The 12458-nt window shown below is 42.8% G+C and overlaps 1 protein-coding gene across 4 annotated transcripts; it reads right to left on the bottom strand.

Annotated features, from left to right (window-relative positions):
• Window positions 1-2674: 2674 nt before the first annotated feature.
• LOC147421122 (uncharacterized) lies at window positions 2675-6143 on the bottom strand. Of its 4 annotated transcripts, XM_086505014.1 has the most exons (3): window positions 5886-6143; window positions 4275-4306; window positions 2675-4194 (listed from the first exon to the last, which is right to left on the bottom strand). In XM_086505014.1, the coding sequence occupies exon 3, from the start codon at window positions 4178-4180 to the stop codon at window positions 3089-3091; it is 1092 nt and encodes a 363-aa protein (XP_086361140.1). In that variant the 5' UTR covers window positions 4181-4194; window positions 4275-4306; window positions 5886-6143; the 3' UTR covers window positions 2675-3088. The 4 variants fall into 4 exon arrangements, with proteins under 4 accessions (XP_086361140.1, XP_086361142.1, XP_086361139.1 ...); XM_086505016.1 differs by lacking the exon at window positions 4275-4306 and having other exon boundaries at window positions 2675-4187; XM_086505013.1 differs by lacking the exon at window positions 4275-4306 and having other exon boundaries at window positions 5886-6141.
• Window positions 6144-12458: the final 6315 nt, after the last annotated feature.

The following is a 12458-nucleotide window of genomic DNA, read 5'->3' as shown; positions in this document are numbered from 1 at the left end:
ATAATACAACCACAATTCGCTTAGTTTATACTCGAGTTTATAATTCTTTTGCAATGCACATGATATTTCTCAGGCAATGTAGAGTTAAAGCTAGAGAAATCAAGATTTCTATGTACATATACTACGATGTAGATAAGGAATGTTCCTAAAAGAGGATTTGTGAGTACACACACATAGTAATGCATGACTTTAAAAATTATGTGAATGCTATTATATATATGAAATACAAACGTGAACACAATATACATATACATGAAAGAGATGGGAAAATGGACTGAGAGATGGGTTTATGTAAGCCAATAGGCAAAGTCAAAGCTAGGTAGATAAGAGAGAGGACTAATACTACATAGATTGATAGAATTTGATTGTTCAGTCTATTGAAAGAAAAGGTGGATGGAAAATCATACAAACACATATGTTGGTAAATAGAGCACCCCTATAATCGCATGGTGTCCTTTGCATTTTTTAAGATAGTGACTTTGCAAGATGGCTAGAAATTGGGCACTGTAATTAAAAGAGGTAGAGAACACAAGAACCAGAGGAAGGCTTGAAGCTCTCTCTCTCTCTCTCTCTCTCTCTCTCTCCTTCTTTAGACATAGCAAGCACGAAGGACTAAAGGCCTTTAAGCAAAGGACTTTGAATGAGACTACCTACTAAATAAGGAGACGAGAAGATAAAAGAAGGAACTACATGCCCAAGTAGGAGCAGTTAGGGCCAACAAGTTAGACATGGAAAGGGAAGTCGGACCAACTACATCAGGAAGGAAGATGGAGGATGAGGAAAGGGGAGAGCCAGTGATAAAGGAAAAAATGTAGTAATCATGCCTTTAGGGAAGGAAGGTGGGGTGAGAGAAAGACTTATCAAATCGTGGATGTGAGTGGAAGGAATGGTGGAAAAGATCGGACTGAGGGTGGACAAAGGAGTGCCAACTTGACAACACTGTTGATAAGCAAAAATCAAGCACTAATACTACTTAGGACAAGGAGGCAACATTCAAATGTCGACAAACTTTGAAAACCAAGAAAATGCACGTAAGTGTAGTTCTAAACACACAATGCTTTAGACTAATGTTACTAAGGACAAGGAGACAATATTCAACTATGGAAAAACTTTCAATAGCACGAATATAGATGTATCTAAACACACAACACTCTAGAAAAGCATAATACATGCTTTGTGTAAGCAAGGGATGCAACCAAATACACCACAACTATGAGTCCAAGAGATGTTCCTTACTATGATTTGTCTGTTTTGAAAACAATTGAGACACTATACTTGGTAAATCTTGGTAGATAGAGAGCAAGAAAGATGTGCCACATAACACAAGACTTTGAGAGAGAGAGAGAGAGAGAGAGAGAGAGAGAGAGAGGGGTGATCATGTTTTTTAGGGCTTTACCATGAAGTATTGTTTCAAAGATCTCTTTTTTGACAAAATGCATGGAATGCTGGTCTAAATGGATGTACGCTACATGCATTTGAAATCTAAGACTCTAGATGAGTTCTCAATACCCCTTAAACTTCGTATTTAATTTACGTATAGACATGCACACTCATTTTCTGCTTGAAAAGTTCTGTTCTCAAGAAGTCGTAGATGGTAATTGAGGTGTCATTGAGAAGCGATGCCTCGAGTCTTCCCTTTGGGAATTTGTTAGAGAGAGAGAGAGAGAGAGAGAGAGAGAGAGCAATGATGGGGCGTTTTACTCATAGTACTTTCATAAGAACAATATTGAAACTTCATTTTTTTTTAATCCATCTACTTGCATTTAATGACTAGATAGCAAATTTGTAGCAACTATTACTATGTAAGAATTGTTACAACCTATGACTTGCTATATGGTAATCAGTTACACTAAATTACTAGAGAGACAATATGTAGCAACTATTACTAACTATTAGTATGTTCAATCTAGCAAATCAATGAAATGGGAGGATATTTACTAGGTAGCAATTGGTCCAAAGCTCGACCTTGCATGCAGCTGCACCCATCCACTCCATTGACAACTGAAATAGCCGACTTGCTCAGGAAGATCGTCTCCAACACAACATCGTCTGCAACAGTTGACGACTGATCACCGGAACTATGCAGGTCCGTCTCTCTCTTTTCTCAGAGCAGCGCCAGCGAGGCCTCTCTCGGCAGCGTTAGGTCACTGGTCTGTGTGTGTGTGTGTGTGTGTGTGTGTGTGTGTGTGTGTAGGAGCTCTCAGGGCTCGTCTGTCTCTATGCAAGGGCGCAGGTCTCTCTCTCTCTCTCTCTCTCTCTCTCTCTCTCTCTCTCTCCCCTCCCCCCCCCCCCCCCCAAAAGGGCTGTCTCTACGCAGAGGCGAGGCAAAGAGTAGTGTGGGGGAGCGTGATGGGGCCAAGGAGCAGGCGCGGTGAGGGCGAGCAGAGAGGCCCTGCAGTGTAGGAGCAAGCAGGGTGCGGTGTGAGGAAAAGGAAATTTGGGAAAAATTGAGCTACTTTTTGAATTTTACACTATTTTGAGATATTTAGGAGCGTCATTTTCCTTGCCCTCGACCATATTCAAAGCGGCACGATTGTCATCTGAGACACATATTTCCCGAACACTGCCCCGCCCACCCACACCACACACACGGGGCAAACGCTCATACATTACATGAGGTCTCTTCATCACATTTCTGTGTGCAACAAGTGTGTCAGCATTTGAAATCACAACATTTGAGGACAAACAAAACCAAAAAATTTTGTCAATATACAGATCTCTCTATAGAGCATTGTAGGGGCAAACCGTCCCCGTGAGAGTGAGGAAACCATGCTCGCCGATCGCAACATTGATACAAAATTGAGCCCCATATATAAGTAATGCTGGTGAGGCCCTGTCCTTCATCATCATTAAGCAAAGAGTAATTTTGCACACAGTGGAAATGCTTAGGTCTATGTGGGGTAGCTAATGTCGGAAGCTCAGTGCTGTGGCGGCGGTGGCAAAGTGATGGCCTTCTTTTGGGATCCTGTATTGTTCTCTTTTGGCTGAGAAGTTTTCATGAGAAACCTATCAGGATGAGAAAAGTCCTCGTCTCTGCAAAGAATATATGTGAAGGTAAATTCAACTAAGTACTACAAACAATGATTAATTAATGCGCAGCTCTGGTGGTGGTTATGTGCGCATCAAGCCACTCGAAAATCTCATCAGAAGGTAAGCTTGTCATCTCATGGTAGCCATATGCAAGGTTGAGGAGCTCTCTCATGTGCACGTCCCAGAATTCATAGTGGTCGTCCGGTAATACCCTTCTCATTTTCAAAGGCACCATCCAATTCATTGAGCGGCCGTCTGCTGTCATGAAATTGTCGTGGTCGAGTATCCCACTATCCTTCAAAGCTTGATACACCCTCTCTGAGATCGTCGCATCAATGCCTGGTAATCTTGTGAAGTAATGCGGGGTCACTGGTAGTGGATAGCACTTCACCTCATTGGTATCAATGCCATTGCTTTTGAGGGCTTCCATAGCATCCTTTATGAGAGCGGCCCTCCTCTTATCTTTTACCATATGTACAAACAAAGTGGATGGATAATGCCCATCAACTTTCACTGTTGGGAAAATGCCTTCAGAAATCATCACCACAATGGAGCTGAATTTGTACTCTCTGGCCAATGCAGAGACAAAAGACCCTCCTGACGACGCCCCCAAAGCCACTACAGGGAGCTTATTGAGGCCCCTCTCTTCTATCCAGTAGGACAGCGTCGCCAAAACCTTGTCTTTGTCATAAGCTAAGCTCCAGCACTCCCTTGTACTGGTTATAGCCACAACTGCATAGCCCCTGCTAAGCGCATGCATAATAATGATTCGTTCCTCAGGAAGGCCGGTACATTCGGCACAATTGTGGCTCTTATCCCAAAAGTAGGTAGCACTCCCATGGCATCCATGCGCGATAAACAGGACAGCCTTTGGAGACGGAGGAATCTGCCATACCAATTGAGTGTCCTGCACGTAGTCCAGTTTTCCGGAGAGCGGAAATAGGGGACCTTGCTTGTTCCAATCCATATCTAAACTCTGAGATGATAGAGATGGCGAGTGTCGAGAGGCCAAGATGAACAATGGTGCCAAGATTAGGATAGTAGCAGCCAGTACTATCTTGTGCCAAGGATTGATATGCAGGCAAAGGGAGTAGAGAAAGCCTCGCAGACTGGGATTCCGGAAATGCTCTTCAAAAACTCGTCTTGCCATCTTTCATCTGATCCCTGCAGAAAAGTTCAGATTAGCTCTAGCAAAATTTTGAATTAAATCAAGATAATGGAGCATTAAAGGGTCCAATCATCACCTCTGACAACAATAATCGATATATACAAAACTCTGCAGTGAAACAACTACAAAATTTGTTATTCAATAACAACCAAACAAGCATGAATTTTATGTAGAGATATTTAATGCCAGAAGGCATTGGTGAAGACAAAAACTATCATTATACTGGCCTCCGAGATTTCACATGGATCCCCTTGTGCCAAGATTTTACCCATTCAAGAAAAGCACGGAAGCGGGATTTACTCTTGACAAAACCTTTGTAGACATGAAGGCAATTCACATTCATACAGCCGTATACAGGGAGCAAGTCTTCTCTCCATAGTTACACGGAATGGCCATTTTTAGCTCTCCGTTCCCCATTCCGCGTTTCGGGCGTGAGTATCCATAGCAGGGAATGGCATTGGTTGCCATTCCCTATACCTCATTCCGGGTGCATTCATAGTTCTGAGAAGCTTATCAGAAAGCTTATATAATGCAAAGAGGGCTGCTATTTAAAAAGGAATGTAGTGTGAAAGGTAAGATCCGCCCCCGATTACACACACAAAAAGAAATCGTATTCTTGAGGAGACTCTTTCTTCGTGCATACATGTTAATCCACTAGACAGTAATTTCACAACAGATAGCAGGCTTAGAGTGAAAATAACCAGAAACAATCTGAATGCACTTTGCTCATCCTTAAACCTCAACCATAGTCGAGAGCATGTCCTCCATGATTATAAAATAATTTGGCAGTCCCTATATGGGGTTTCTAGGGCTGTGAGTGCTGAATTTGAAAGGTGAATCATCTGCCACAGATATCGTCAGCATTTGTCTAAACTGCATGTAATAAGACCCCCCTCTTGTCCCCATCCTTCCCCATACACATAGGCACACAAGAAAGAAGCTGTTTCAAGATATCCAAGGCATCTTATGATTGGCGCCTCCGCAAAGAAAATCAAGCCCTTTGTTATGGGTTTGTGCCGGATTGCGCAACATCTGACTTGCCTATTTCAAGAACTCAATGGCTTGTTACCTCAAAAAACTCCAATGCTAAGCGTCTTGGTGATTTCTTCGGTGTGAATGGCAGATCTAATGCAAATTGACGACACTCAATGAGGAAGAACATAAGAATTGCGGACAAGTTGATGAGGATGATCATTTCGTTACTCATGGCATTCAAGGCTATGCAATTCATGTACTAATACTGATCACAATCCACAGTGCTAACTTAAGGAGACAAAATTCAACGAAATACGCGCATATAAGCATGCAATTTATCGAACAGACGTAAACAAATGTGCCAAAATGGAGAAGGAAAGGGACGTGAAACAGCAAATGTGGTATGACCCATAAAGCTTAAGTAAAAATCACTCAACCCACAAAGCCAAAGGGAAGATGGTGACGAGAAGCAGCAAAGCCAAAGGGAATACCGTAACAAATACCAGGTTTGTTGAATGGGTACGAAAGTTGAAAAGCAGAAAGTGAATTGCACACAACCCACGTAAAAGATGGGAGATGGGTGGCCGAAGAAGCAGGTTCAATGAAGAGCTTCAAAGCAGGAAATGAGGGAAGGCAGAGAAACGCTCTCTCTCGCTCTCTCTCAGCCTCTCAGCGAGCTCACGCACATATACACACTTAGAGAGAGAAATACCTTCTGTTTTACGTTGGAGATTCAGCAGATCAAGCTTGCAAAATGGGGAAGAAGGAAGGAGAGGAAGTCTGGAGAGGAAAAGGCCTTCGGGCTCGGATCTCGCCAACGCCCGCTGCCGCTCGCCTTCATGGTCAACTTGTTATTATATTCCCTCCGTTTTCAAAATGGCGTTCTCTAAGGTTTTCAAAGGTCTAACATGCTTTGTAATTTCCTTCCTAGACCTATTCTTCTAAGTTCTCACCCCTTGTCCCTTTCTCTTGGAAAGGGGCCACGCCAAGGCCAAGTTCTCAACTTGCACTCTACTATTTTGAAAAACAAAATTGAAAAATTCTTCGCAAAGTCGCAATTTGCACTTTTGGCCTTTGAAACGAGTTCGATTTATGACGTGGCGATTTTTGATTGGGCAACATGTCCATTTTAGCAAGGGCAACAATTTAGGAGCTCTTCATGAGGAAGTATTTAGCCTGCATGAGGGCTAATTGGAGCACTAAAACCTCGATTGAAAGTCTTGGGAGCAATTCTAGACCGTTGGATTAAGCTTGCTACAAGCAATCACGGACCATTGTGTTAAGCGTGTTGAATTGGCCACATAGCAAGGTCAATGCATTTCTTGCTTTTGATGGAGTGTTTAAGAGATGCATTAACTAGGGGGGCCCACACTCTCTTTCTCATCATCTTATTCAGTGTTTCAATGGGGGCAATTACTTGGGGGTCACACACACTCTCCCATCATCTTATGTAGGCCAATGTGGTTACTCAAACTGTTTATCATTGTTCTTTATGCAAGCACAAATTTTCTCAACACACGAGACATCAGAATCGCAAATTCGCAAGCACTGAACTCGGCAAGAGGCTAGCTTTTAATTGATAAGGTTTTTGCGCTAAAATCCTCCAAATTTTGTAGGTTTTTGCACATTTTGAGCTGAAATTTGAAGGCCAATTTTAGCATTTACACTAGGGTAAAGGGGCCAACATGAGGACGTTCAAAATGTAGGAGCCAATAGAGGGAAATTCAAATTGGTATAACTTAATATTCCAACTCATATAGATTAATAGTTTTGAATGAAATTGACGTGAAATTGTGAGTTTTGCCCAAAAAAAAAAAAAGAATGAACTGCTATTCACTTTTTGGAATTCGTTAAGCTCACCGTGAATACATTGCACTAATAAATTTAAGTAAAGCTTTTTTTTTAATAGAGAAGGGTGGTATATGGACGTGGGTGCAGTTGCTTTCTACAAGTTTGAAATAAAGAAAATACAATGCATTGAAAACAAGGCAAATAGATGGTGGCAATGGCATAGATAAGGAGATGGGAGATTGTGTGGCCCTTAATCACATGTTAACCCTGAACACTATATAAGATGATAAGAACACCCTCTTCTAGGAGGAAGTTAAGAGGGAAAAGGAAGTGAATTGTTGGCCCATGCAGGAGTATCACCTAGATGCTCACAGCAAAAGAGAGCAAGCATGGGGAAAGAAGCTGGTGTTCTATGGAGAGGGAGTGCATGGGTACAGTGGCATCCTCTCTATTGTGGATAGGGAGCCAAAACTGGTCTTGAATCATCCCTCTGGGAGAGCCCTAGGAGTGAGAGTGATTTGGGCGGATCATCCAATCACCATAACAAGCATTTATGGCCCCTGCAATGCTAAGGAAAGAGGTGAATTGTGGATGCACCTCAAAGATTCCCCTATTGAGGGAGAGTGGCTCCTACTTGAAGACTTCAATATGATGGAGAAGAGGAAGGACAAAACATGCTCCTCAAGTCTTTTGGCAGGAATGAAAAAAACTAAATGGTTGAGCCTTTGTGAGAAATGGGCTATAGTGGACATGCGGGAGATTCGTCTATGGAATAGTACGTCGGGATTTACATCCATCTGCGTGAAGTATGCCTGCATGGCCTCCCGGATTATTGTTCTCACCAAGCCAAATGGATCCCATCGCTTTCGAAACAAAGGTGGTGATAACACATAGCCTCTCAGATCACTTGCATGTATACATGAAACTCAGAAAAGCCGAAGGGGAGGGGAGGTTCCCCAAAGAGCCTAAGAAGCTTCTTATTAGACCCACCGTTTCAAAGTATAACCAAAAAAGGTATGTGCAAGATAAATAAAGATGTTGGTCTAGCTAACCCTAAAGATTGGGATAATTTTGCCAAGAGTATTCAAGAAGCAGTAAAAACCTTAGGCCCTAGAGTGAAAAATGCCCGTGAGGAGTGACTGAAGCAACCGGAAGATGAAGTAGCTTGGCTAACTACTAAAAAAACGGCAGGGTCAGCTTCCAAAGAAGAGCACAAGAGGTGCCTGGAAGTAAGAGCTGACCTGGATGGACAACAGTTTGAGGAGGCTAGGAGGGCAAAATTATTGTCCAGGGAGACCTTCCTTTAATTGGAGACCACCAATCAGGCACACTTTTTCAGGGCCATGAAAATCAAGAGGAGTGAGGGCTTTATCCACTCGCTCATGGATAAGGATGAGCTGGTGCTTGATCAATTTAAGCTAGATTATAGACCGACCTCAAGCCCACTCTAAGAAGTGAATGAAATTAAAGCTACATGAAAGGTGCTTTGGGGAGCCTTGTCGACTGACGTCAAGATCCAAGCTCGAGGTTTCGACCCAGATAGGTGTTTGAGGTGCAAAACAGCTAGTGAGGACCTCTCTCACTCATTCAAGGAGTGCTCAAGGATTAGTGGCTGGTAGGTAAGGTTTGTAAATGAATCCAAAGGACTTAGAAGTAAGGTTCTTCACGAACAATTTGTTCCTACGATGGAAGGGGATGAAAAGTCAAGCACTCTTAAACTGTTTACAAATTGTTAGATTCTGCTTCTTTCACCATAACTAGTGTGTGTTTGAAAATGACCTTTTTGTGGCTATCTTCATAGAGATTATCCAAGAAAGTAGGGAAAACAATTGTTGCAATTGGGAAAAGGAAAAGTCCGGACGAGTGAAATCGTGCAGTTAGCACAGTCAGAACCAATCATGGTGAAAAATGGATATGTTTCACCTTTGGTTGAGGCCGTGTAACTTCTCAATGTAAACAAACGGTCCCTCAAGGCTCGACACAAACTTGGGGTTGCTTTGTAAATCACTTTGAGGAATATCTAATACATCCACTCACTATTGTGAGTTTAGCAAAAAAAAAAAGATGATAAGAAAGAGTATACTGGCCCTCCTTGATGCCCCATCAAAAGTAAAAAATATTGACTTTGCCATGTGTCCCTATTCAACAAGCCTAGTCCAATGGTCCACAATTACTCACAACAAGCTCAATCCAATGGTGCAAAATTTCTCTCAAGATTTCTAGTTCATGGATAATATCAAGGCCTTGGTAGGTCAGGCAGGGAACAAGTGAACTGAAAAGTAAGGAAGGATACTATCAAGGGTCATCTCTATACTATCTGATGCACCTAGATGGCCCTTTGCCAAGTGACATAAGGAGAGAGATTGGAGGGGGAGTGCAGGCGAAGGCAAAGAAAGACAAAGAGGGAGGCCTACCTTGGGGAAGAAAAGGGGGAGTGGAGACCAAGGGAAAGAAAGAAAAAGAGGGAGACCTAGAGTGGGGAAGAAAAGGGTCTCTCTCTCTCTCTCTTAGGATGGGCCACACACTCGTAACCATAATTTGCATAAGTTCTAGATAGGTTCAACTCTTAGGAATTATATTCATGTCTATATCATCTCAAGTCTCTAGACTCTCTTGACCAAAATTGCTAGTCATAGACTCGTATACACTTTCTCCTCCTTGAGCCCTACTTACCAACTTCTATTGCAAAGGGCATGAAAATGTAGTGCTTCTCAACTAGACTCATTAATGTCCAACGTACATCTAGGGTAAAGGCGCCCACTTAAGGACACTCAAATTGTGCACAACCTACGACAAGCTATGCTTGACAGATTTGAGCAACTTGGGGTTTCTCAGATGAGCGGCAATGAGATCTTCCACTAGAAGTTGTGATCGTTGCTTGCGATGATCGTTGACTGTGTTTTGATAGGCATTCGTAGAAATCGATGCAAAAGTAGTGAGTTGAAGCAAACTAGACAACCTTGCTCCAAAACAAGTACAACATTGCTCGAGTATCAAACTCATATCCTGCCAATCGGACGATGCCGTGTAGGAGCACACTGTCTACTTACTCATGCTAGCCTGTGTGCATTTTGGGGGAGGGTAAAGTTTATAAAAGGAGCGCGTCCTTTTTTTGGTGCCTTTACCCTAAAAGGTTTTTTCATTGATAAAATGGTAAGACTAGTGTGTTCACAGGAGCCAGCTTGGTTGGTTGAGCACTTTTCGTCTATGATGTGGGTCATGGGCTCAAGCATGGCCAAGTAAACCTAATAGTGCTCACGGGCGCTCATTGTATCATGCGAGTGAAAATGCTTGTGCTACTATAAAAATGGTAGACTAGTGCACACATTCATCCACTCCACAATGACTCAAGTGTTCTTATTGCCTATTGTGTTTGTGTGTGTGTGTGTGTGTGTGTGTGTGTGTGTGAGAGAGAGAGAGAGAGAGAGAGAGAGAGAGAGATAACAATCGTCTAAGTGTGAGCAAGTGCAATTAGGCTACATTCAGATTGCGCAATGGGTGATCCCCCCTTTTCCACTCGGAATCCTGTGAGATGCAACGCAAGTCCATTGGCTTGTTCACACACCATAGCTCACTAAGGCTGGGCTCTCTGACAAAAAGGTGAGGTGTGCCAAGTTCTCTCTCCACCTAATTGGTTGAGAAGGGATTCTCTCAGCCATGGGCGGCCTTCCATCCCAGAACACCTTTGCCGTCACTTGGGCACAAGTCAGCATGCCACCTCAAAACGTGGGCAACAACTTTGTGCGCAGTCTGAATCGCCACTCCCAAGGCGTCTCTTTCCATTGGTCCAACTAAGCAAAAGCGGAGCGCACATTGACAGTCTAAACCCAACCTTAGAAATGTCTTTGCTGCATGCTTGCTTGAAACTCTGATCGTGCAGCAATGGTTTCTATCCACAGAGAGCTTCATGACGTGATTTCCTTATCATGTGAGGATGAAGAGGAATGTAATGCCACTAGTTACAAAGTCGAAAACTTGAGGGGCCATGTTTCTCTAAAGCTATGGTTCAAATTTATTTATACTAGTACGGCCGGCCGCCTTCGGCGGCCTCTCTCTCCCCCTTTCTCTCCCTCTTTATCGCGTGCAAAGGGGCTTGTTTTAGTTTTGGACTTTAGCCTTCAGGTTGTAGATTGCGACATGTGTAGAGGGCTCGCCCTTCCGCCATATTATGTTAGTAGATTTAGTTTGGAAGTCAAGTTTTCTTTTGTTAAAATATTATAACAAAGAGTCCAAAGGGTGTTCTCCTAGTGGTTAAGGTGAGGGCCTTTAGGGACACCCACTATGCTTCAATCCCTGCGGACATGAGGTGTGAGTGAGTGGGCACAATCCTGTAAAACTAGCTCGCGCAAACGAGATGATAAAAAAGAAATAAAATAAAATTATAGCAAAGAAAGTTATGGCTTAGTTAGAGTAGTGTGGCTTTGTAAGGGTAGGGACTACCACTTTGTTTGGCACTTTGGAGAGTGAATTATCAAGCTCTAGAGAGAAGAATCCTCTCTCTCTCTCTCTCTCTTTTGTTTTGTTTTCGGAGTCGGGTAGGGCAAACCCGGCCGCTCCCCTCACACACCAAAAAAGTATACAAGAAGAACGACCAGGATTATGCACCCAGAATCCTCTCTCTCTCTCTCTCTCGATACGTTTTGAGTTCGGATAGATCTTTGAGGTCTCTTCTTCTCCTTCTTCTCTCTCCCCCCCCCCCCCCCCCCCCCCCCCCTCTCTCCTCCTTTCCCCCAAAAAAAACAATTCTCTTTTCATCAGGCATTAAATAGACATTTGCATGTGAATAAATGGATATTCTCACAATGTCAAGTTCACCTCACCACTCAAAAGGTAAGAGATGAGGTGGCCCTTTTGGCACGATTGGCTAGTTGCTTTCGCCACAAAGCCTCACATGATCCTTCATGTCTTGATTCCCTCTTTTTCGATGGCTTGTTAAATTTACCACATGAGATAAAGACAACCACTTTACAACCGCGTATACAAAACATCACCATCAAGGGCCTTGGCTCATTGCACTCTGCCATTTCACACATATCTATCTCTACATGTGGACATGGAAACAAAAAAGAAAGAAAGAGAAAAGTTGTATGCATGCATTGTACAACATGGGAAGAACATGCTCCCCCAAACATCTCTTGGTGAAAAAAAGAAATCCTATTTTTTGAGCTGCAAGCTTATAAACAAATTGCATATGTATCTTTTTATTATTAAATAAAAAATCCCCACATTATGTGCTTTGCAAGCATTTTGACAAGTCACAACTTTTCAATTGAGTTAGATCGGATTTGACACCCATCTGTTTAGCCATTTTTACTATCTTAGGAAAGTTCAAATTTTCATGAGTGTATGTATCATTAGGAGAGCTTGCCCTCATGATTGAAGAACACGGGGTCTTGAGGGAAGGCCAAGCAGTGGGATCAAGGGCAAGGAAGCGGGATGTGAAGGGAGAGGAGATCTCGATGCTCCACGTCATCGCAAAAAAGTAAGCTTGGAC

Source organism: Adiantum capillus-veneris, chromosome 28 (assembly GCF_014529385.1).
Source record: "Adiantum capillus-veneris isolate H3 chromosome 28, ASM1452938v2, whole genome shotgun sequence".
NCBI classification, from domain to species: Eukaryota; Viridiplantae; Streptophyta; class Polypodiopsida; order Polypodiales; family Pteridaceae; genus Adiantum; species Adiantum capillus-veneris.
This window is presented reverse-complemented; position numbering and strand designations above follow the sequence as displayed.